Source organism: Dipodomys ordii, unplaced genomic scaffold (genome assembly GCF_000151885.1).
Source record: "Dipodomys ordii isolate 6190 unplaced genomic scaffold, Dord_2.0 Scaffold192, whole genome shotgun sequence".
Classification (NCBI taxonomy): Eukaryota; Metazoa; Chordata; class Mammalia; order Rodentia; family Heteromyidae; genus Dipodomys; species Dipodomys ordii.
The window spans coordinates 3,031,052-3,056,103 of NW_012267408.1; the positions used below are offsets into that span (position 1 = coordinate 3,031,052).

The 25,052-nt window shown below is 47.7% G+C and overlaps 2 protein-coding genes across 5 annotated transcripts; one reads left to right on the plus strand and one right to left on the minus strand.

Annotated features, from left to right (window-relative positions):
- Loxl3 (lysyl oxidase-like 3) lies at nt 1-21,921 on the plus strand. Of its 4 annotated transcripts, none has more exons than XM_013034628.1 (14): nt 1-68; nt 1,394-1,718; nt 3,844-4,007; nt 4,509-4,723; nt 18,330-18,549; nt 18,948-19,128; nt 19,252-19,406; nt 19,639-19,806; nt 19,948-20,110; nt 20,288-20,531; nt 20,629-20,744; nt 20,822-20,958; nt 21,064-21,175; nt 21,373-21,921. In XM_013034628.1, exons 2-14 carry the CDS (start codon nt 1,406-1,408, stop codon nt 21,444-21,446), a joined length of 2,262 nt encoding a protein of 753 aa, XP_012890082.1. In that variant the 5' UTR covers nt 1-68; nt 1,394-1,405; the 3' UTR covers nt 21,447-21,921. The 4 variants fall into 4 exon arrangements, with proteins under 4 accessions (XP_012890082.1, XP_012890081.1, XP_012890083.1 ...); XM_013034627.1 differs by having other exon boundaries at nt 1-172; nt 1,288-1,718; nt 21,373-21,919; XM_013034629.1 differs by lacking the exons at nt 1-68; nt 3,844-4,007 and having other exon boundaries at nt 1,618-1,718; nt 21,373-21,919.
- Htra2 (HtrA serine peptidase 2) lies at nt 21,872-25,037 on the minus strand. The gene is made up of 8 exons (XM_013034632.1): nt 24,413-25,037; nt 24,108-24,312; nt 23,821-24,015; nt 23,551-23,583; nt 23,235-23,340; nt 23,014-23,083; nt 22,315-22,410; nt 21,872-22,223 (listed from the first exon to the last, which is right to left on the minus strand). Exons 1-8 carry the CDS (start codon nt 24,946-24,948, stop codon nt 22,058-22,060), a joined length of 1,407 nt encoding a protein of 468 aa, XP_012890086.1. The 5' UTR covers nt 24,949-25,037; the 3' UTR covers nt 21,872-22,057.
- Nucleotides 25,038-25,052: the final 15 nt, after the last annotated feature.

A 25,052-nucleotide genomic window follows, 5' to 3' on the forward strand; every position in this document is an offset into this window, starting at 1 on the left:
TTTTGGAATCACTAAAACTAATCTCCAGGACCAGGACTCTTCTCCCAGCCTCTAGGGCCCTGCCAAAGGTAGGGGAGTCGTCGCGCTGAGGGGCCTGCAGGAAGGGGAGTTGGGATGAAGAGGATGGTAGAGGGACCAGAGGATGGTGGAGGGACCAAAAACAAGGGATGGTGTGAGTGAGCTGGGGTCGGAGGGAAGCCAACCAAACCGAGTTTTCGTATCGTCCGAGAGGAGTGAGATCCCAGGAGGGTCGGCAGAAGCAGATACTTGGAATGGGGGCTGCATGGGGCTTCCATATAGGGCGGCTGGGAGGGTCCTAATGCTGGGGGGGGGGCTCTGCTGGGCCCCCGAGGCAAAATGTGCCCCAGAACAAAGCTGTCTTTTGAGCCGTTTGTCTGGGATAGGGGAAGTATTGGGGGGGGGGGAGGGCTGGCTGTAGAGGGGCTGCTCTCAGCCCTGGACAGAGAAGGCCTTGGCTGAGAACTGTAACCAGCTCTGGCCACTGGGTTGCCGGGTGACAGCGGGCAGTTGTGTTGGCAGGAAGCTTGGATAACCGCACCCTAAACGCTCTAGAGAATGGAGTCGGATGGTCCTGGCCCCCTTGACCCTTCAGGGCATCAGGGAGCTAATGTGTTGGGAAAGGTGTGCTGAGGATTCTCCATGTGCACTGGGCCCATATAGGAATCTGCTAGAAATCTCATTCAAAGGATCTGAGATCTAAGGATCTTGTAGGCTCTCTTCTCCTGCCTCTCTCTACAAGCAGTACAGCTTATCTGCATCTCTGTGGCTGAATGGAGTCATCTGGTCATGGCTCTGGAAGCTGCTCCTGGGCTCTTGTCCCTTCCTCTCCTGTCCCGGTGTTTTCTGCGCCTCTCCCTCATTCTGGGACACTGAGTGCTTGTTGTCTCTCCACCACCTTCTTCTTCTTCTTCAGCACGTTTCTTTCTGTTTTCCTCCATTCCCACAGTCTCCTTCGGCACATCCTGTCCGTCTGGATCTTCCTTTCTATGTGCCGGTTCTCTATCTTGACCATTTCAGCTTCTCAGTCTCTAACTTTGCTATTTTAATCTCAGATCCCTCAGATTGGTGATGGGGGTAAATGTAGATGATGATGACAGAACTAGAGAAGGACACTGTGGAATGTAAAAACTAATTATAGAAGTCGCATTATTTACAGAAGGGAAGGAAAGACTCCCTCCCGCACCCCCAACCTGGGTCTCTAAGGTTGTGACTCTGTCAGCCCTCATTTAGTGTATGTCCCTCTCTCCTTATCTCTTGAACCTGGAGGCTCCCTTCTCCTCCTCCTCCTCCCTCTCCTGCTCTTCCTCCCCCCCCACCCTGTCCTCTCTTTTCCTCTCTCCCCCTCCTGTCTCCTTCCCTCTCTTCCTTCCAGGCCTCCCTTGCCATGCAGCCCATCACTGTCTGGCAGTGGAGCCCATGGGGGCTGCTGCCGTGCCTGCTGTGCAGTTTGAGCTTGGGGTCTCCATCACCTTCCACTGTCACAGAGAAGAAGGCAGGAAGCCAAGGGCTAAGGTTCCGGCTGGCTGGCTTCCCCAGGAAGCCCTATGAGGGCCGCGTGGAGATACAGAGAGCTGGTGAATGGGGCACTATCTGCGATGATGACTTCACACTGCAGGCTGCCCATGTCCTCTGCCGAGAGCTGGGTTTCACAGAGGCTACGGGCTGGACCCACAGTGCCAAATATGGCCCTGGAACAGGTGAGCAATGTTCTAGGCATAGCTTGGGTAATATCTAAGTATGGTCAAAGTGCAGAAAGACAACCCATATCAAGTAAACCAACTAATACAGTTACCTGGAGAGCTCTGTGGCCGTAAGCTACTGAGAGCTTTCTGTGGGCCTCAGGTATGCCTTGTGCGCAATGGCTATCGATGATCTATGAGTTGCTTTCTGTTGCAAAAGTAGAATTCTACAAGGGAAGCTTAGAGACAAGTGGTCCATGCATGATGAAAGTACTGTTGATTTCATGGGAAGCTGAGAGCAGGAAAATGTCTGGATGTCCCCCAATCAGAAGGGATCACAAATGCTGCAGACAAAATCAAGCTACAAGCCTGAACTAAAACTAACAAGCAAACCATTGAGATACATTGTATACATGTGTGGAAATGTCACAGTGAAACTCATCTTGTACAATTAATGTATGCTAATTAAAAGAAATCTCTTAGCCAGGCACTAGTGGCTTACACCTATAATCCTAGCTATTCAGAAGGTTGAGATCTGAGAATCGAGGTTCAAAGCCAGCACAGGCAGAAAAGACTCTGAGAACCTTACTTCCAATTAACCAGCAAAAAGCCAAAAATAGAAGTATGGTTCAAATGGTAGGTACCAGCCTTGAGTGAAAAAGCCAACCAAGCCAGGAACACAAGGTGCTAAGTTCAAACCCTAGTATCAACACAAAGGAAGAATGGGGGGGGGGTCTTTTAAGCATTGTTATATACCAAGGAGGGAGGGAGGGAAGGAGGGAGGGAAAGAGGGAGGGGGAAACATTTGTAACAAGGGTGGGGGTGAGTAGGGTACTGTTTAGGAACAATTCTCATTAAGGCCTGGAGGCACTGGCACTGTATGGGCCAGCAGTGAGCTTGAAAGACCAAAATAAATGCAATCTGCAGCTAATCCCCCAATTCCCACTAATTTACAGCCACCTCTGGAATGAAGTGTTACTTGTAGATGCTACATTTTGAGAACAACTGTAGAAAATAGAAATGCTTTCAGGGAAGAGCGGCCCAGATGTGAAAGAGCCAAAAGCCAAGTTTCAAGAGAAATAGCTGAAGAAACCAAGAATCTGGTGTAGAATCAAAAGGCCTTGGAGAGGCCAGGAGTGTATGTAATGCCTGGTGGTAGAGGGCCCGCCCCGTAATATGAGCCCCCACCCTCCACCCCCAGTTTAAAACCTAGTATTGCCAAAAAAAAAAAAAGCCTTGGGTAACATTTACATAATGGTCGTCTTCAAATATGGGAAGGACATTCATACGGCCTAGGATTATTTTCTGGATGGCATCAAAGGGCTGAATCAGACTTGGAGAAAGTCATAAAGATGAATGAGGATTTTCTGATGGCTGTTGGGTCTGCCGGGCAGGAGTGTAAGTCCTGTTAAAATATGAATAAGAGGTCTCTGCACATTTGCTGTGGCAGTTACCTTTGAGGCAGCACTCATCTGAGAAGTCAGGAATATGCATGTGGTCCACACAGAGAAAACAAGGGACTACATGGCAGCACAAGCAGGGTAAGAATGTCCTGGGCTGGGAAGGTGGCTCAGTGGTAGAGCGCTTGCCTCGCATGCCTGAGGCCCTGGGTTGGATTCCTCAGCACCACATAAGCAGAAAAAGCCAGAAGTGGCGCTGTAGCTCCAGTGGTAGAGCACTAGCCTTGAGCTGAAGAGCTGAGGGGCAGTGCCCAGGCCCAGAGTTCAGGCCCCATGACCGGCAAAAAAAAAAAAAAGAATGTCCTGTGTGGGAGAATGTGAAGCTGAGGTCAAAGGATCAGTTTGACCGATAAGCTACACTATTAAGAAGCATTCATGTAACTATTGATGGATCAGGACTGATCAGAACTTCATTGTTGATTCTTGGCTTTGTATTAATCCTAATAAATTCTTGAGCATCCCCAGATTAGCTCCAATCATACATAAATGTTATGCCTCCTTTCCTCTTTCACTCAGGTGGGTACTATCCTGTATCTTCCCCCTTTTCTCAACAGAAAAAAAATCAGGATCATTCTCACAGTGAGGTATAAAGCTATCATGTTTCCTTTCTCCAGCATCCCATCACCCCATCCTTACCATCCTTACTTCCCAAATGTCTCCATCTTTTCACCTTCCCTCCACAGGCCGAATCTGGCTGGACAACCTGAGCTGCAGTGGGACTGAACAGAGTGTGGCAGAATGCACCTCTCGGGGCTGGGGCAACAGTGATTGTACCCATGATGAGGACGCAGGGGTCATCTGCAAGGACCAGCGCCTCCCTGGCTTCTCAGACTCCAATGTTATCGAGGTCTGAAGTGTATACACACACACACACACACACACACACAGGGCCAGAGAAGGCTATGGTGTGGCAATGTGACTATATATAGTTACAGGAGATATCAGAAGGAAGAGGCTCCCATAGTCCCCAGTAGGATAGTTTGGATTGAAAGAGGGAGAGCATAGAATAGAGCTATAGAGGTACTGCAGAATCCAAGTGGGTTTTGTTTGTTATTGTTGTTGTTTTAGCATTAGCACTTAAGTGATAAAGCCTGGTCTGAGCCTCTCCACCCTCAGCCCTGGTCTATGTTCTCCTTCTCTTCACCTATTCCGGAACATTCCCTTCTTACTTTCTCCTCTTCCAGAGCCACTTCCTTGTGGAGTTCCCCCCTATTCCAGGCAGGGTCAGGTCTCCCTCAAAGCCCTTAGGCACCCTTGACCATGACCTCAATCATGGCTCCCGAAGGATGGCAGGACATGTGAGAAGTCCTACTGAGATTCCTTTCCCGGCTTGTGGTCCCATGCCCAGGTAGAGCATCACCTGCAAGTGGAGGAGGTCCGACTTCGCCCGGCTGTTGGGTGGGGCAGGCGCCCCCTGCCCGTGACTGAGGGGCTGGTTGAAATCAAGCTTCCTGATGGCTGGTCTCAAGTGTGTGACAAAGGCTGGAGCGCCCACAACAGCCACGTGGTCTGCGGGATGCTGGGCTTCCCCGGTGAGAAGAGGGTCAACACGGCCTTCTACAGGTGAGGGGTGGGGCGGGGGGAGGGGGGAGGAGGCTGGAACAGGGAATAACAAGGACGCTGTCGTGACACTGGGCAGCACGGGGAAATCCGCGGGGCCGGGAAGACCTGCAGTGGACACAGTGAGTTCGCGATCGTGGGGGGCAGGAGGGTCAATGGTCTTGCTTCTGTGCGGCCAGCAGACAGATTTTGGGCCCGGCAAGCAAGAGCCCCCTCCCCTTCGCAAGGTTGAGGTCAGTGAGGGCGCAGCGGGCCTTGGGGAGCCCCCTCTTCCTCCCCACCCCTCTCTCGAGTTTGAGGTCAGCCCGGCCCCGCCTCCCTGGGGCGAGGTGGCGCCCGGGCGGGTCCAGCTCAGGGCCTGGCTGCCCGGATCTAAGGGATCATGGTTGACTAGCATGTCCCCACCACCAGATGCATCCCGGGGAAACTCCTGAGCCCCAGAGAAACCGCGCACCACTGGCAGTTTGCCCACTGCAGGGAGTCTGGGAGCACCGACCCCTGGGACTCAGAGTGGGGGTGAGGTGGGGTGCAGGGGGTTCTCCCAGGGGCGTAACCCCCTCCACCTGCCCTAGAGTCTGGTGTATGCGCTGGCTTCCAGGGTAACAAATCACCCGGGTGAGTGAGTGGCTTTGGGCTTTCAGCCTCCTCCTTCCCTGGAACATCTAATTTTGTCATTTTGAGAGACAGCCCTGGGGAGCCATGCCAGTATTTGGAAAGTGTTCCACCAGTCTCTCTATAATCTTCCATCTTTCAGGACAAAAATGCTCATTTGATTCAGCTGTGCCTTAGGTCAGTCGTGTTGAAAGGCCTCTTGACATCTAGATGAGTCCACAGCACATACTGTTTCAGATGTGGTCTCAGCCAGGCAGGGCAGAAATGTTCATCTTTGATTAAAGCATGTCTCCAGTAGGATGGCTTTTTTGTTAATGGAGCATTAAGCTGCTCTGTTGAACTTGCCATCACCTAAATCCAACTCAGTTCTTCCTTTATCCTTAATATTGAAAAGGAAGTCTTTTGGAGCCTAAATATACATTGAGTTTACCCTGTTAAATCCCTTTGGATATATCATTAAAAAACCAGTAAAAAGATAGGATGATCTTCTGAGATAATCTTGAGTCCTGACATGATTTTTCATCTGTCATCCCTCCCAGCCTCTCTGGTGGACAGACTGATAGCTATGCCTTCTGGCTTCATCTAATAATTGTGTTTTTTTTTTTTAAATCATTGCTAAAATACGTAAAGCAAAAAAAAAAATCTTTCATTGCAAAAATTGCCTCTAGATTTATCCCAAACCTCTGATTATTTTTTTTATTTTTTTTTTGGGGGGGTCCAGTTGTGGGGCCTGAACTCTGGGCCTGGGCGCTGTCCCTCAGCTCTTCAGCTCAAGGCTAGCACTCTACCACTTAAGCCACAGCGCCACTTCCGGCTCATTTTTTCTGCTTATGTGGTGCTGAGAAATCAAACCCAGGGCCTCATGCATGCAAGGCAAGCGCTTTACCACTGAGCCACCTTCCCAGACAAACCTCTAATTATTTGGAAAGGTTTTGTTGGGTTTCCCCCCAATAAGAATTGAGAAAAAAATAGAACCCTACAATGGTGTAACTATTATTTCACTATCTTATCTATCATAAAGTCATGGGTGATTTTGATAGTCTTTGCTAACAATGTAGATATACTTTGTTCTAGTCATCTCTATCTCCAACTTTCATATTTAGTATACCTGTTACAAAGGGATATCCTAGTGGTTGAGTGTATCTTTATTAAAAATCTTTGTAGGTCTCTGAGTTCACCATGTTTCTCCTAACTGCCTAGACTTTCTAATAACTTATTCTTTTTTTAATTAATTAATTTATTTTTTATTTGTGAACATACTGTATAATAACTTATTCTTGAATGTTACTTCTCTATACACTGAAGGATCTTTTTTTTCTTCTCTCTCTTTCCTTTTTTTATTGTCAGTCCTGGGCACTGTCCCTGAGCTTCTTTTGCTTAAGATTAGCACTCTACCACTTGAGACACAGCATCACTTCCTGCTTTTTCTGTGTTGTGGTACTGAGGACTTAAACCCAGGCTCTGTGCATGCTAGGCAAGCACTCCACCATTAAGCTACATTCCCAGCCCTCCCCCTTCTTTTTGAAAGTCAATACAAACCAGGTGTGATGTTCTTTAATCCCAACTACTTGGGAGGCAGAGGCAGGAGCTTCTATACTTCAGGGCCTGCCCCTGAGCAAAGACCCCGATCTCCAAAACAAAATGTAGAAAAAAGAGGAGAATCAGGAAATAAGTTAGGGGCTGAGAAGGTGGCTCAGTGGTAGAGCGCTTGCCTTGCATGCCTGAGGCCCTGGGTTTGATTCCTCAGCACCACATAAGCAAAAAGAAAAAAGCCGGACGTGGTGCTGTGGCTCAAGTGGTAGATCACTAGCCTTGAGCTGAAGAGCCTCTGAAGGACAGTGCCCAGGCCCAGAGTTCAGGCCCCATGACGGACCCCCCCCAAAAAAAAACCAAGAAATAAGTTAAATTTTGAAATGTAAAGATAAAGGTAAAGAGTGCAATGGATAAAAATAAAGCTGGGAAGGGGTGAAGCAGAGAGAGTGGGACTGCAATCCTAAAAACAGAGAAGGCATCAAGTCTACAGACATCTATCTAGACAAGCATTTCCAGGAAGAGACATTTAACTGAAAAAAATTCTGGGATGAGAATGGTAAGAAGACATTGTTATTGTTCACCAGGAAACATTTGTGACTAGGCCAGAGTGAACAAAGGAAAAATGGTAGGAAAGGGAGTATAGGGTAGCATAAGGAAAAGAAACAAACTAGATTAAGTAGAGCCATTCAGGAACTATGGATTTTGCCCTGTAAAATAAGGAGCCATTGAAGGGTTTTTAGATAGAGGTGTGACACTTGACTTCCATTTTTAACCTATTACTTTGACTTCTTTGTTAATGAACTATAGAAGCAAAAGTAGAAACAGAAAGGCTGGGTAAAACCAGGCACTGATGATTCATATATATAATCCTAGCTACTCAGAAGGCTGAAATCTAAGGATCACAGTTCAAAGTCAGCTTGAGCAAGAAAGTCTATGGGACTCATCTCCATTTAATCACCAAAAAGCCAGAAGTAAGCTGGGCACCAGTGACTCAAACCTGTAATCCTAGCTACTCAGGAGGTTGAGATCTATGGATCATGGCTTGAAAGCAGCCCAGGCAGGAAAATTGATAAGACTCCAGTCTCCAATTAACTACTCAAAAAAAAAAAAAAGCCAGAAATGGAGCTGTGGCTTAAGTGGTAGAGAGCTAGTCTTGAGAAAAACAGCTTAGGGACAGTGCCCAAGCAATGAGTTCAAGTCCCAGGACCAAAGCACGTGTGACACACACACACAAAGCCAGAAGTATAGTGATAGCTCAAGTGGAAGAACACAAGCCTTGAAACAAAAAGCTAAGGAAAAGCACCCAGACACTAGTTCAAGCCCCAGCAGTGGCAGTGATGGGTGTGCGCGTATAAACCAGAAGAGTGTGGTGACATGGAATCCACATAAAGAGCTTAGAGAAGGAGAGAGTAACTTACAGAACCAGTGCAGCCAACTGATCTAAAAAACACCAGGGCTGGAAAGGAACACTAGATTTATCAGTGTGAAGTTCATTGCTGACCCTGACAGAGATAATAATGAGAAGAATGTATTAAACAAGAGTAGAACATATGTACTTTAAAATAATGGAAGAACGACCTGAATGAAATAAAAGCAGAGAATAGATCATTTTCATGTCAGGCTTGGCATCACATGACTGGACTCCCAGCAATCAGGAAGCTGAAGCAGGAGGATCAAGTCTATGTAGCCTAGGCTACATAGACTGTATCTCAAAAAAGGGGAGGGGGCTGAAGATGTACCTCGGTGGCAAAGTACTCACCTAGTATATATAAGATCCTGAATTTGATCAAGTACAAAGAGGGGGGCGGGGGAAGGAAGCCAGAGGAAGAGGAAGAAGGAAAGGAAGGAAAGAAGGAAGGAAGAAATAAAAAAGCCAGGCAGACAGGCATCTCTAGGCTTCAAGTTACTATGGACAGCTTTATGGATAGGTCATGCTTGGGAAGTTAGAGACTCAATAATTGTCTCTAAGTATACCCATCCTTTTTTTTTTTTTTTGTCTGTCATGGGGCTTGAACTCTGGGCCTTGGGCACTATCCCTGAGCATTTGAGCTCAAGAATACTGTACCACTTGATCCAAGTGCTACTTCTGATTTGCTGGTGGTTTATTGGAGATAAGAGGCTCATGGACTTTCCTGCCTGGGCTGGCTTTGAACTGCAGTCTTCAGATCTCAGCCTCCTGAGTAGCTAGGATTACAGGCATGAGCCACTGGCACCCAGCTCCATTCTTAAATAATGTTTTAGAGCACGAATATTTGCTGTGAATTTGGAATATCATAATGAATCTAGGATCTGACAGCTGGGGAAGAAAGTGTACTAAAGCACAGAGCTCATTCTTTTGGGCAAAGAGATTGAGAGATTCTGAGGCTCAGTGGTAGAATGTGTTCTAGACCACCTTTTACAAGTCAATTCAGGGGGAGCATTCTCATAGGTAATATAATTATGAAAGTTGGTCAAGATAGCTCTAGACAACTGTCTTTCTTTCTCCCTTTCTTTCTTCCTTCCTTCCTTCCTTCCTTCCTTTCTTTCTTTCTTTCTTCCTTTCTTCCTGTCTTGAGGCTTGAACATAGAGCCTGGGCACTGTCCTTGAGCTTCTTTTGCTCAAGACTAGCACTGTACCACTCAGCCAAAGCACCGCTTCTGGCTTTTTCTGAGTAGTTTATTAAGAATCTCACAGACTTTGCTACTTAAGCTAGCTTCGAACCAAGATTCTCAAATCTCAACCTCCTACTCAGCTAGGATTACAGGCGTGAGCCTGTTGCCAGTACCCAGAAACTATGCTTTTCTTACAGGGAAAAATTATACCTATTGTCTCGTAAAAGAAGCAAGTAAAATTTAGGGAATAAGAAAATCAAGGGGCTGAGAATGTGGCTTAGTGGTAGAGTACTTGCTGAGCATGCATAAGTCCTGGGTTCAGTTCCTCAGTACCACATATACAGAAGAAGTCAGAAGTGGTGCTGTGGCTCAAGTAGTAGAGTACTAACCTTGGGCAAAAGAAGCTCAGGGACAATGCCCAGGCCCTGAGTTCAAACCCCAGGACTGGCAAAAAAGAAAGAACAAAAGGAAGAAAATCAGAACCTGATACGTTACCATTTTTTAATATGTTTTGGTAGCTCTAGTTTAGAACACATTGTAGAATTTTAGGAAAAGGCTGTGTAGATACTTGAACCATTCACTGCTTTTATACAGTGAAACAGATGCTTTAAGAGGTTCAGTGATATTTAAGAAGTCCTTCCAAGCTGGGCATGTTGGCACTGTCCTGTAATCCTACTGTTCAAGAGACTGAGCCAAGAGGATCTCAAATTCAAGGTCAACTTAACCTATCTAATGAGTTCAAGGCCAGCCAGAGCTACCTAGTGACATACTGTTTCAAAAAAAATCAAAACAAAACACATCCAGATACCAATACTTTACTCCTATAATCCTAGCTACTCAGGAGGCTGACATATAAAAGTTAGTATTTCAAGGACAGCCTGAGAAGAAAAGTTCACTAGATTCCTCCTCCTCCAAAAAATGAGCAAAATGGTAGAGTGTTTACCTTGCAGGCATGAGGCTCTAGGTTCGATTTCTCAGCACCACATAAGCAGAAAAGTCAGCAGTAGTATTGTGACTCAAGTGGTAGAATACTAGCCTTGAGCTGAAGAGCTGAGGGACAGTGCCCAGGCCCAGAGTTCAGGCCCCACGACGGACCAAAAACAAAAAAAAAAGAGCAAAACATAGTGTTGGAGGTATGGCTCAAGAGGTAGAACACCATCCTGTCAAATATTAGGTCCCAAGTTCAAGCCCTGGTTCCACAAAATCACTCTTCTTTTTCTCTTGAGACAGTTTCTCTATTAACCCAGGTTAGTCCCAAACTCTCAATCCTCCTGCCCCAGCTTCCTGAGTGCTGGGGTTACAGAGGTGAGTTATCACACCCAATTTTAGAAGTCACTCTTCTGCTGGTATATGCCTGTAATCTTTGCTACTCAGGAGGTGGAGGCAGAAGGATCACAAAATATGAGATCAGCTTAGGCAAAATTAGCAAGATCCTATCTCAAAAAGAAACTACGAAGCCAAAGAGCTGGTGGTATAACTCAGATGGTTGAGCTCTTGCCTAGAGGGCTAATGTGCTAAATTCCATCCCTAGTACTACAAAAAGAAATTACTCTTTAGCCCAGTATCAATTTGTCATATTCTTATTGAACTCTTCCTGTTTGCCAAGTTCTATGTAAGGTACTGAGAAGACAAAGATGAATGAATGATGAGACAGGTAAGCAGGCAGCAGATTGCAGGACATACTACAATGGGAATCATGCTGGGGCATGGCTCAAGTGTAGAGAAGTTGCCTGAGAAGCATGGGGCCCTGAGTTTAGCTTTCAGTTTCACAAAGTAACAGGAAACCATGTAAGTATTTTAATAAAGCTGGGTGTGGTATGTCATGCCTGTAATCCCAGCACTCAGAAGGCTGAAGTAGAAAGCTTGACAGTTCTAGGCCAGCTTGGGCTACACAAGAAACCCATTTTCAAAAAAAGTGGGGAAACTAGGCACTGGTGGCTCACACCTATAACCCTCGCTACCTGTGAGGCTGAGATCTGAAGATCGAAGTTCAAAGCCACCTGAGACAGAAAAGTCCCTGTGAGATTCTTATCTTCAAAAAAACGACTCAGAAAAGCTGGAAGTGGTGCTGTGGTTCAAGTGGTAGAGTGCTAGCCTGGAGTACAAAGAGACTCAGGCCCTGAGTTAAATCCCCGGGATGCGGGGGCAGGGAGTGGGGAAGAGCTAGTGAGGAAGGTTGTGATATGACATAATCATGTTGACTGCATTTCTGATACTGTTCCAGAGAAGAACTCTGAATGGATTGGAGAGATATTTAGGAAGTAAAAGGAAAGAAAAGTCAAGGTTGACCCCCTAGGTTTTGGATTTTGCCAAGATAATGATGTTTATTTTTTTTAAACTTCATTACATTTTAGATGAGTTGAGATATCTGAATAGAAACACTAAAAAGGCACTGGAATAAAAAAAAGACTGGGTGTAAATGAAGACAGCAGTCATGCTCAGAGAGGTTCCTAAGATGAAAACTGAAGCTGGGTGCTGGGTTTACAACTTAGAAGTGAGAGCAGAGTGATGGGTATGGAGAATCAGAGGGAGTGAGTTAAAGAAACAGTGGAGACTTGAATTTTGCTGTGGGTGAGGGGAAGAGGCACATCTGTAGAGGAAATTTTACACATGCTTTGAAGGACTTGTCTGAGAAGAAGCATTGTGTCTGAGAGAAAAGCATTGCAAGAGATAGAATTTAGAACTGTGGAGAGTGGTCTTAGAGAAGATGAACTGTTGGAAAGAATATGAAGAAGTTTATAAGTATAGGTATGTCTTTACATTTGATGCTTAGAGTAAGGAACACAGTAGGGGAAAGAAGGCACATCTCTGAATCAGGAAATGTAATTCAAGACAAATATCAAGCTCAGTGCTAGTAATCCTAGCTACTCAGGAGGCTAAAATCTGAGGATCATGGTTCAAAGCCTACTTGGGCAAGAAAGTCTGTGAGATCTCTTATATTCAATTAGTCACCAATTAGAAGGTGGTTCAAGAGTTGTGGTTCAAGTGGTAGAACAGCAGCCTTGAGCAAAAAATCTAAGGGACAATGTCCAAGCCCTGAGTTCCAGGCCTAGTACTTACCCACACGTGCATGTACACACACACACATGCACACAAAAGACAAATGATGGCACTAATTATAAAAAGGGAATGTGAGAGGCTGGGGAGGTGGCTCAGTGGTGGAGTGCTTGCCTTGCATTCATGAGGCCCTGGGTTTGATTCCTCAGGACCACATAAGCAGAAAAAGCCCGAATAGGCACTGTGGCTCAAGTGGTAGAGCGCTAGCCTTGAGCTGAAGAGCTGAGGGACAGCGCCCAGACCCAGAGTCCAGGCCCCACGACTGACAAAAAAAAAGGAGGGGGGGACAGAATGTGAATAACATTTACTCCTTTATATCTTATGTGATTTATACATACAATATTTATAAGATGAAAAGTTCCAGTCTATGTACACAAAAACACATATACTTTATTTAGTTTTAAACTTAGAGTCATGGTGAAGGGGTTGGTGATATATGTATGTGTGTGTGTGTGTTGCTAGAGATTGTACCCAGGGTGTTTGGGTTTTTTTGTTGGGCATGGGGCTTGAACTCAGAGCCTAGGTGCTGTCCTTGAGCTTTTCTTCTCAAAGCTAACACCCAGCACTTTGAGCCACAGCTCACTTCTCGTTTTCTGGTGGTTAATTGGAGATAAGTCTCATGGACTTCCCTGCCTGGGCTGGCTTTGAATCACAGTCCTCAAATCTCAGCCTCCTGAATAGCTAGGATTATCGGCATAAGCCATTGGTGCTAGGCTAAACCCAGGATTTTAGATGTATCCCTAACTCATGAGGCACTTTTAAATTTCTAAATAACAGTGACCTCTTCTGAGTATTACTCCAAAAATGAAAATGTGTTTATCAGTCAACAAAAAGGTGCCAGATTTATTTCATTTTAGACATTTTTTAATAAAAGGTCCTTGGAGACGTTTCGTGCCATAGTTATAGGTGAATGGTTCTACATTCTAGCAATGCCTTAGAAAAGGAACCTGGGGAAGTAGCGCTGTGGCTCAATCCGTGGAGTGCTTCGCCTTGAGCTGAAGAGCGCAGGGACAGCACCCAGGCCCAGAGTTCAAGCCCCATGACCAACCAAAAAAAAAAAGAAAGAAAGAAAATGAACCTGGAAGTTGTAGAATCTTTATCAGGAATTGTGGCCACAGTGTATGCTTTGACAAAGACTGACAAAGCATAGCCACAGGAAGAAGCTAGGGCATGCCAAACAGGAAATGCCAAACAGCTTCTGACCTGCTTCAAGTATATACATTAAAATCTCTTGACACAGAACACCATGTCAAAATGAGAAACTGCATAACAGGAAGGAACATGGTCACAAAAGGACAACAAAGATGATAATAAGAGGCTGGGAAGGTGGCTCAGTGGTAGAGCGCATGCCTTGCATGCCAGAGGCCCTGGGTTCGATTCCTCAGCACCACATAAGCAAAAAGAAAAAAACCGGAGGTGGCACTGTGGCTCAAGTGGTAGAGCGCTAGCCTTGAGCTGAAGAGCTAAGGGACAGCGCCCAGGCCCAGAGTTCAGGCCCCATGACCGGACCCAAAAAAAAAAAAACAAACAAAGATGATAATAAGCCTATAAGAACATACTGATAAGACCTGCATTCATCTGTACAAAGTTGCATAGGACAAAGTAGAGCTGTAATGAAAGTCTTCAAAATTAAATAGCGAATGAGAGAAGAAACAGGCCTGGTTTCTGTTTCAGTTAAGACCTAAGGAAATCTCTTGGCGAATGAAACAAGTCAATTATTTAAGCCAATTAAAAAGAAATAAGATTTATTCCCCAGAAGTAAATTGGGAAGATGAGCTCACCTTTTGAATGACCAAAGGACATGAGCTTAGATCTGGAACCTTCTCAGATGTCCAGCCTTAGTCCTGGTACAGCAACCTCAGCCCTGAACAATAATACTAGAGGGGCTGGGAAGGTGGCTCAGTGGTAGAGCACTTGCCTTGCATGCCAGAGTCCCTGGGTTCGATTCCTCAGCTGGTCAGTATTTCAGACTGGTCAGTAGCGCAATTGGAGCAGTTTTAACATCCCCACCTTTAGCTACCCCCTGAGGTTTACCACCAACACCTGGACCTAGGATTCTTCATTCCTCATCTGCCTTAGTCTAGTTTTCCAAGGTCCTGGCATTAGCACACGATCACTTCTGAGCCTACTGCCTCCACTGTTGCTCATCCACCTGGTCCTATATTCTTGAGGCCAAACAGCCTTGAAAGTAGGGCCTTGGGAATATGTGATGATGTCATATCCTGCCATCAGGAACTCTGCTGAGAAAGAAACCCTGCCTGTTGTCACTAGTACTTTCCACTTGTTTCTACACTGATCCTGATTCCTATTGTCTTATCCTCACAGAAAGTTGAGGAAGCGAGCAGCCAAAGCCTCAGCCAAACGCCCCAAGTCCCTTGGAAGGTAATGGGGCAAAAGCCCCGGGACCTCCTGCTTGCCACTGAGGCCCCAGGAGGTGGATGGATGGATGGTAGCCTATCCATGTCCATCCCATAACCCAAGCTGATGGATCAGGAATGTGGTTGGAAATGGCCATTCCTGAGAGAGGGAGGGAGGCAGGCATGGGAATGGACAAGCTTGATCCTGGGGAACACAAAGGGAAAGAAATGTAGGATGGTTGAGGAAAAGCCTTCCATCCTTACATTTCCCTAACACAGTCTGGACAGTAGCCTTAGCCACCCGCATTCCTCCTCCTCCCTACCAACTCCTCACTTCCCTTAGTTTGCCCACATTCTTAGTTTCTCTCCTCCCTTGAACTTTGCTTTGACCTTCTCACCTATCTTTGGTCTGGATTTCTCTAATTCCATTACCATGGGTATTACTGAATCCAGAGAGCACCGTGAGTTGCTGAAGTATTGTATATACACATCTTCATAGTGTTCAGCAGTCAGTGTGTGCTGGAAATCCAGCCACCCTTCACTCTACCCCTCCCACACTCTGCATGAAGGGCCTTCCAAGGAACAGAGAAAATCATCTTCTGTCTTTCCTGGGCCAAATCTCTAATGATTACCTCCAGCAATGTCTTTCTTTTTGCAGACAAATCACCAAGTTTAAAGTCAAACCCAAACCCCGAGTGGGTAGGGTGCCAGTCAAGAGGTAAATAAAGTTGGGGTTGGCCGGAGAGGTAAAGGAGCAGAGGGGAGAATGGGACTGTGGCCCGGGAGGGATCAATAGAGGCCTTTCTGACCAAGAGAACTGACCAAAAGATGGAGGAGGAGCAGCTTTCACAGCCACCTCCCAGATATTTACACAATATGAAGTGAGATCAGCGCTATGTTGGTCTCTAGGGAACTATGTTTTCATAGGGTTTTTGTTCTTCTACATGCTTAAGTTCTCCCAGTGAATTCTAGAAGATAATCTAGCACTTTTCTACCTCAAATGCTGTACTTGCCTCTCCTCCAAGAGGTTAAGTTTTCCTAAGGATCAGTGTCTCTGTCCTATCTTTTATTTGGCTATTTGTTTGGGGTTTTTGTTGGTGGTGATGGTTGTGGCTTTAGTTTGTGGGTTTTGGGGGGGTTTTTTGTTTTTCTGTTGGTTGTGGGGCCTGAATTCTGGGTCTGGGCGCTGTCCCTCAGCTCTTCAGCTCAAGGCTAGTACTCTACCACTTGAGCCACAGTACCTATTCGGGCTTTTTCTGCTTATGTGCTACTGAGGAATCGAACCCAGGGCCTCATGCATGCAAGGCAAGCACTCTACCACTGAGCCACCTTCCCAGGCCTAGTTTGTGTTTTTAATAAATGCTACCAGTTTACTTGAGATACCTTAAGATTCAGGATCCCCCTTTAGAACCTTTCAAAGAATGGAATGAGATTCACAGCTCCCGATTCTCTTGCTTGGTTTTTAGTCTCCCAGCTTCATAATTTTCTTCCTGAGTTAACTTCTGACCCTTTTATTCTAACTTATCTCTAAATGCAGTTTGCACATGAAAACTTTCTCCCTGATAACTTCTTCAGCATATGCATTCTTTTGTAGGAAACTGTCCCCTCCTTTCTGCAGCAAGTTCTAGGTTTATCCAGTGATCCTCTGGGCCACCAGCTTCTCCCTCCAGTCACTACAAACCAACTTGACATTTGGGGATGTTCTTTCAGTGCCTTTCTAGCTTAGGGTCATCATTGCTCATACATCAAGGCCATACTCTGGCCTTCCCTGGTCCCTACATTAAGGCATATATTTTTTATTGTTTTTTTCCTGGAATGGCCTCTTTGACTTTTATTTTCAGTTGAACAGGACTTTAGAAGAGCACCTGATCTCTCCTCTTCTATCTTCACGATACATTTCTTCTGAGCTTCCAAAGGTATTCTGAAGAGTCTTCAAGCTTCCCTAGCCTGTTTTGTATTACAAACTTCCTCCTTCTTGCAATTTCCTAGCCAATGGTTTATGTTATTTTTTTCCCTCTGATACCAAGGGCAATTTACTGCAGCAATCCACCACCAAATCAACCTCACAGGCCCTTTCAACCAACACCAGCCTCATCTGCTTCCAGGTGTTCTAGAAGAGGGTACACCTCTCTCCTCCACACACCTTTCTGAAACTCTATCAGTATCTTTTTTAAAAGCCACTTTCCTTACTTCTCTCAAGCATCTCTACAGTATTTCCGAACATTAACATCTCTGTTTAATTCTATTTTCTTGCTCAGACAGCTGTGGGAAAATATTATGTTGAAATTCTAGAAGCAGGGACTCCCTTATTAAAGACATCTACAGCTTGGCTCAGGCCCCAGGTTGTCTCTGCCATTTTGTTTTATTCACATCCACCTTCCTTTTCTGGCTATGTAGCTCCTCCAACTTTTGTCTGTGCTACATTGAGATGTCTTCCTTCTTGCATATGCCAGTACAAATCCTTCCTGTGCTCGCCACCAGCTGCACTCATTGTACTGTCAGTTTCTGGACTAGAAGTCCCTTGGCCTCTGAGAAACCATTCAGATTTAAGACTTCCTCCGTTCTGTACATCTTGACTCATTTGGTTATTCTAGTCTAGTTATTCTAAAAGGGTTAGCACACTGACTTTTCAGGCTTCCTGTTTATGTCCGCCACTCCCTCCTGACCATCTCTTCAAGCTAGGCAGCCCTGGCTTCCCATTTGTTTTTCACAGAAGCTTTAGTCTTGGGTTTTTTAGGACCTGAAGCATGAAACCACTGAGAACAAGCTTCTTTTAGGCAAGTTAGGTCCAGCCGTCCTTGCCCTAGGGCAGTTCTGCTGCATAAGGTCCCCAAGGACCCTCCTATCTGGGTTGTGGAGTCTTTCAGCCTACACACTCAGCAATCCTTTCGTCCCTCCCAGGGAAGCACAGAAGGGGAAGAATGAATGCAAGGTCATGGAAGGCTAAGGATGTTGGGTGTCACTGGCTCACTCTTGTAATCATAGTTACTCAGGAAGCTGAGATTGGAGAAACATGGTTCAAAGCCAGTCTGGGCAGGAAAGGTTGTAAGAATCTTATTTCGAATTCACCATCAAAAAGTCAGAAGTAGAGCTGTGGCTCGAATAGTAGAGTGCTAGTCTTGAGCAAAAAAAAAGAGCTGAGGGGCTGGGAAGGTGGCTCAGTGGTAGAGCGCTTGCCTTGCATGCATGAGGCCTGGGTTCGATTCCTCAGCACCATATAATCAGAAGAAAAAAAAAAAGCTGGAAGTGGTGCTGTGGCCCAAGTGGTAGAGTGCTAGCCTTGAGCTGAAGAGCTGAGGGACAGCGCCCAGGCCCAGAGTTCAGGCCCCATGACCGGACCCAAAAAAAAAAAAGCTGAGAGACGATACTCAGGCCCTGAGCGGTTCAAGCCCATGTTGTAGAAGGGAGGTGGGAAAATAACTGTTTTACCTTACTACACCTTACTCCTGTCCTCCCAGGCTGCTGGCCCAGAGGCAGCAACACTTCTTTGGTCTGCATGGGGTGGCATGCGTGGGCACGGAAGCCCATCTCTCCCTCTGTTCCTTGGAGTTCTATCGTGCCAATGACACCACCAGGTGCCCTGGGGGAGCCCCTGTGGTGGTGAGCTGCGTGCCTGGCCCTCTCTACACAGCATCTACTGGCCAAAAGAAGCAACCGCAGTCGAAGCTTCAGGGAGAGGTGTGTGAGCCTATGAATGTTCTTGTTGTTTTGTGGTGAGGGCCTCACATATGCTAGGCAAATGTTTTACCATTGAGCTACACACACACACACACACACACACACACACACGCCCAGCCCAAGAAAGTGACTGTGACCTTTTCTACCCTAGGTGAAGAACACCCTCCCCCCCCACACACACTACCAAAAAAAAAAAAAACCCAAAAACCAGGCCACCCCCTTGCTAAGCACAGCCTTGACCTTTAAGGGCAGAGAGGCATCTTCCAGGGGGTGGCTACAGACCTGCCAGCACCGTTCCCTCCCACCGAACTGGCATTCATCTCCCTGGTCTGCTTAGCCATCTGAGGCTGACGTTTCTGTTCACTTCTCTTGAGCACCTCTCTCTCTTTCTTCTATAGGCCCATGTACGTTTAAAGGGTGGAGCCCATCCTGGTGAGGGCAGGGTAGAAGTCCTAAAAGCTGGCACCTGGGGTACAGTCTGTGACCGCAAGTGGGACCTCCTGGCAGCCAGTGTCGTGTGTCGGGAGTTGGGCTTTGGCACCGCTCGAGAGGCTCTGACTGGTGCTCGCATGGGGCAAGGTGAGTGGGCAGATGATGGGAAGGCATGAGTAGACGGTTCACACTCCCGGGGTTATATTCCTCAGGAAGGGGTCCCCTGGCCAATGAAGTTACAACCTCCCCAGCTTTCACTTCTGACCCTAGGCATGGGTGCCATCCACTTGAGTGAAGTTCGGTGTTCTGGCCAGGAGCCCTCCCTCTGGAAATGTCCCTACAAGAACATTACAGCTGAGGACTGTTCCCATAACCAGGATGCTGGTGTCCGATGCAACCTACCCTACACTGGGGTGGAGACCAAGGTCAGTCCTTTACCTTGGGTAAAGCCTCTATCTCTCATTCTATCTGGTCACAGCCTCCACCCTCCAGCCTGGTGGCTCCTAGATCATTGCCCAACCCCACCATCCCACAGCTCCCACCTGTCACCAGCACTTGTATCCCTCTCTGTCACTCTTCAGCCACATCCCTGCTACAGATTCCCAACCGCTTACTCCCCAAACCCCTTATCTGTGCTTCTATTTTGTATCACTACAGATCCGACTTAGTGGGGGCCGCAGCCGATATGAGGGGCGAGTTGAGGTGCGAACAGGAGGACCTGGACATCTTCGCTGGGGTCTCATCTGTGGGGATGACTGGGGAACACTGGAGGCCATGGTGGCCTGTAGGCAACTTGGTCTGGGCTATGCCAATCACGGCCTGCAGGTAAATAGGGAGGAGAAGAGGAAAGCCAAAGCTATTGTCTCCAAAGCCTGTTTGAGGAAAAGGACTGGGGAAATTAGTCCCTTGTCCCAGGAGGCTAGATGGTGGGGGGTCTCACAGAAACATTTGCATATATGTCCCCAGGAGACCTGGTACTGGGACTCAGGGAATATCACTGAGGTGGTGATGAGTGGAGTGCGCTGCACAGGGACCGAGCTGTCCCTGGACCAGTGCACCCATCACAGCAGTCACATCACCTGCAAGAGGACGGGCACCCGCTTCACAGCTGGAGTCATCTGTTCTGAGAGTGAGTGAACGGTGGGTGGGGGACTGCGAGCCAGCAAAGAAAGTCTCTGGGTCATCCCTTTGGAGGGAGACAGGGTTGTGAAGGAAGGGTATTCCTTCTCACCCTAGGGATGGGCTCACTCCCTCTTACCCTTCCATCGGAAGTGATTTCTATCATTCTCTTTCCTTTCTAATGCAGCTGCCTCAGATCTGCTGCTGCACTCTGCCCTGGTGCAGGAGACAGCCTACATTGAGGACCGGCCCCTGCACATGCTGTACTGTGCTGCTGAAGAGAACTGCCTGGCCAGCTCTGCCCGCTCGGCCAACTGGCCTTATGGCCACCGGCGTCTACTCCGATTCTCCTCTCAGATCCACAACTTGGGACGAGCTGATTTTAGGCCCAAGGCTGGTCGCCACTCCTGGGTGTGGCATGAGTGTCACGGGTAAGAGGATGGAGGGGGTCAGGTAGAAGGGCGAGCCATAGGAGCTGGGGCAAGCCTGATGGGGAGAGGGAAAACAGGAGTGTCCTTGTTCCCACAGGCATTACCACAGTATGGACATCTTCACTCACTATGATATCCTGACCCCCAATGGCACCAAGGTGGCTGAGGGCCACAAAGCTAGTTTCTGTCTAGAAGACACTGAATGTCAGGAGGGTGAGTTGGGGCCTAGAGTGGATTCCAGCATCTCCAAAGCACAGCCTTTCCTGTCACTGACATGTCAATCTCTTCAGATGTCTCCAAGAGGTATGAATGTGCCAACTTTGGAGAGCAAGGCATCACTGTGGGTTGCTGGGATCTCTACAGGCACGATATTGACTGCCAATGGATTGACATCACAGATGTGAAGCCAGGAAACTACATTCTCCAGGTGCCTGGAATCTGGGGCTTCCATTGCATAGGGGAAGAGGAGGGTGGTTTAAAGAAACCTCAGGATTTGATTATAGTTGGGTCAAGGGGTCCTTATCACTCACAGGTGGTCATCAACCCAAATTTCGAAGTAGCAGAGAGTGACTTCACCAACAACGCAATGAAATGTAACTGCAAATATGATGGACACCGTATCTGGGTGCACAACTGCCACATTGGTATTCAGTGGGATGGGGCAACCCAAAAGATTTTGGGGGATGAGAGGGAAATGCTTTCCCTAAGTGGTTTCTGTGCCTTCTCACCCACTTCTCTACATCTCAGCCTCTCCATTTCTACTCACCCCTCCCCACAGTAGGTCTGTCTTCCTACCTCCGTGCAGAGTACCACCTACACATACTACCTATCCACTCTGCAGGTGATGCCTTCAGTGAAGAGGCCAACAGGAGGTTTGAGCGCTATCCTGGCCAGACCAGTAATCAGATCGTCTAAGTGCCACCACCCTCCTCTGCAAACCACCACTACCCCCCTCCCCTCAATGGCAGGGGTCTGAGGCTGCCTTTACCTCAGGAGCTTACCACAGAAGGCCAGAAGTCAGAAGGCCCTTCACATGTATCATCTGAACACTATGGATGCGGAACTTTGCCATCGCCCACCTTCCCAGGCCAGCTGTCAGCATCTGTGGCCGAGCACGGGGAATGTATACCCAGGCCCAGCACCGAGCAGAGCACACAACAAAGATCAGTACCTGAATCACTGCCCGAGCAACAAGTGGCAGCAGCTCATTTTCTTGAATAGAGAGGTCAGGATGGTCAGTTCCTTGTAGCTCTCCTACGTTCAGGGGAAATACAGCTTTACCTCTAGCCTTCTGGTGGGGGAAAATATCCAGCTCCTGCCCTCAACTTTTGACGATAACATGTTACTAGATATAAGTTTATTTTATATAAAAAGTGTTCAATTCTTCGGACCCTAGGGTCGGTACTGGAGTTGGAGGGACCTGCCCCCAATGTTTCACTGACTCCTCCGCCCAGGTGCCCTCAGAACCGAGGCTAGGAAGGCAGGAAGGAAATCAGTGCAGGGGCCCCATACACTTGTTAATCCAGTCATTCTGTGACCTCAGGGGTCACATATAATGTCAGGGTTTCTGATCCCCGACGGATCCGCACTGCCAGCTGGGATTGAGTCCGAACAGCTTCATACACATCTTCAGCATTTTGTACCAGGTGTTCCCCAATAGCCAAGATCACATCACCAGGCCGTAGACCAGCCCTACGGAGATGGGCAAAGAGTAAAGAGGAAATGGACAACTCTGTTCACGTGCACTTTTCCCCACCCCACTTCAAGAGCAGTCTCTTTTTACCTGTGTGCTGGCGAGCCCAGGATGACTTTATGAATGAGTACACCATGCTGAACATCTGGAAAACTTGGTTCTCGTAGCTGTAGTTCAGCTAGAATGCTGAAAGGGCACGGATCACCCTATTAGCCACACTCAGGAGCTCTCCCCATTATGGGTTCACTTCATCAACACAATGACAAATGTTTGACCAGGACATACACTGGGTATCAGAGGTCTGAAGGAACTCACTTTCTGCCTTCTAGCAGTTAGTGGGATAGATACATAGAGATAACAAACTCCAGATAATACACAGTGCTAAGTCAATAGCACTAATAGCATTTTCAAATCCTGAGAAGCTTTATGAAGAAGTAGAACTTAAGCTCAGCCTAGGAGCATAGTTTTGATATTAACTATATAAAACAAAATCAGTATAGATAAGGACATGGGAATAGGAAATTAGAGTATTCCTACAAAAGTGACAATCCAGGTTTAGGCTAATTTAGAGACAAAATACCCTTTAGTGCTGCTTTAAATCAAAGCAGTAACAGAATGGAATAGAACTGAGTACCAGATGGAACAAGGTAAGAGAAGCTCTTGTGATAGTAGCAGCTCATGCTCTAAGATAATGACATAACTAAGAGCAAAGCCCGACAAAAGAGGAGCCAACTATGAAACATTGATCACACTAGTGGTCTTACATATCACTATGCCTTACATTCATACCTGGGAGTAAGAGTCAGCATCATTACCCCAATGTAGCGGCGCTGGGATCCACTGATTCCAAACCAGGAGTCTGTAGAAGGGAGACAAATGAGCTCCATCTAGCTATGTCTTTCCTTCTCCTATTTCCCACCCTCCCTCCTAAAAGTCCCAATAAATACCCCTCCCTTTTTTCCCATCCACCATTTTAAAGAAACCTCTTTCCCACACAAGGCCAGGCTCACTTTTCTTTTCCCCTCGAAGTAGAAATTCTCTAAGGCGATCAGAAGGGATGGCAAAGGAGATTCCAGCTGTGACCTTCATAGTGTTCACACCGATCACCTCCCCATCCTGCAGGGACACAGCCCCCTGTTCCCTAGCCCAAACAGACAGTAGGAGACAGGGACACCTAAACAAGAGTAGTAGGGATTGTTGGGGAGATCTGGTTGGATACTAGAAGTTGAAATGACCAGAAATGACCAGACTTCCTTGAGTAGAGGAAAACCCACCCTCTCCACACTGACCTTGGAGTATGGATTCTTGGAAGAATATCACACTCACCAAGTTAACCAGGGGACCCCCAGAGTTTCCAAACTGTACACAAGACAAAGGTGAAAACATGACAAAGATTAGGGAATTCTAAGTCCCAGAGGCACAATCCAAATGTAGGCACATTCTTCAAATCATGTTTTCCTAGCCTGTGGAGTGGCCACATTTTTGTGCTCAACCTCTGAACCTAAGTTCATTCACTATATATCAGTGTGTGCTCATAACACACAGACTCTCTCCTATCCCAAGCTACCTTGTCATTTCTATAATATCAGGACTTACATCAATAGCTGCATCAGTCTGAATGTATTCCACGTTGGTTTGGGGGAGTCCCAGGTCTCTGGCTGGACGCTGAGCGGAGCTGACAATGCCAGATGTGATCGTGTTCTGCAGTGCAAAGGGGCTTCCCATAGCAACAACAAACTCTCCTTGCCGGACATCGGCTGAGCATCCCAGTGGCAGTGTGGGGAGAGGTTCCTAAGGGGGAGAGGGTAGGAGAGAAACGTGTCATCCTAGATCTGGAAGCAAGTAAACAGCTCCCACCAGATCTGATGTACCTTGACCCCTACCTTGGTCTGAATCCTCAACGTGGCAATGTCTGCCACGGGATCCACAGCTGTGACCATAGCCTCATATGTGTCTCCACTACGTAGCCTCACTCGCACCCGGCGCCGATCAGCAACCACATGGGCGTTGGTAACGATCAGCCCATCCGAAGCTACCACGAATCCCGAGCCGTTTGAGATAGGGACTTCGCGGCCCGAGAAAGGGTGCCTGCAATGGGGAGAAGTATGATATGAGGAAGCCCACTCCCTCCGACTCACCTGCCTTCCAGCCCGTGGCTTCTAGACCTCCTGGTCCACCCCACCATTACCGGTCCAGGATCTCAATATAGACCACGGCAGGTGCAGTCTTCTCTACCACATCCGCGATGAAGTTGTACTGGCTCCGAGGAGAGGTGGGCGGCGGGGCAGGGACCGCAGCCAGGACAGATGGAGGACCTCGCCCCCCGCCCCACAGCAACAGCAGCACTGCCCCCCCAGCACCCAGCGCCACCGCCAGCCACACACGCGGACGAGCTCCAGGGGTCTCCGAGACCTCCTGGGTCTGGGGATCTGGGACCCCTGTAGTCCATCGTGCCCAGGAATTCGGGATCCCAGACCTCAGGCATGCCCGTGGTTCGGGGACCCCCACGGATAACCGAGCCAGGAGACTGGGAGTCCCACAAGTCAACCGGGCCCGCGGAGCAGGAGTTCCTGACGTCAGCAGAGCCCTAAGGTCAGGGGTCAACAAGGGTCTCTTTCCCCAGAGAAAGCCCCCCAAATCCCGCCAGGCCGGGAGACACCAGCCGGCACCCCGCCACCCCCGGAGGCTCCAGCCGGTACCCCGCCACGCCCTCAGTGCAGCCATGAGCTCCGCCTCGGCTGCCTTCTCGCCCGCCCTGCTCGGAGGCGGTGCTCAGGCCTGGGGCCGGAGGACGGCTGGACGCAAGGCACGGCGGTACTTGAAGTCCT

Coding starts and splice junctions, on each gene's coding strand:
- Loxl3 (XM_013034627.1), top strand. Junction 1,719..3,843: donor CAAATATGGCCCTGGAACAG/GTGAGCAATGTT, acceptor TTCCCTCCACAG/GCCGAATCTGGCTGGACAAC. Junction 19,807..19,947: donor ATGCCAATCACGGCCTGCAG/GTAAATAGGGAG, acceptor ATATGTCCCCAG/GAGACCTGGTACTGGGACTC.
- Htra2 (XM_013034632.1), bottom strand. CDS start 24,948: ATGGCTGCACTGAGGGCGTGGCGGGGTACCGGCTGGAGCCTCCGGGGG. Junction 23,341..23,550: donor GGGGTCCCCTGGTTAACTTG/GTGAGTGTGATA, acceptor GTGTCCCTGCAG/GATGGGGAGGTGATCGGTGT. Junction 23,084..23,234: donor ACTTCGAGGGGAAAAGAAAA/GTGAGCCTGGCC, acceptor TCCCTTCTACAG/ACTCCTGGTTTGGAATCAGT.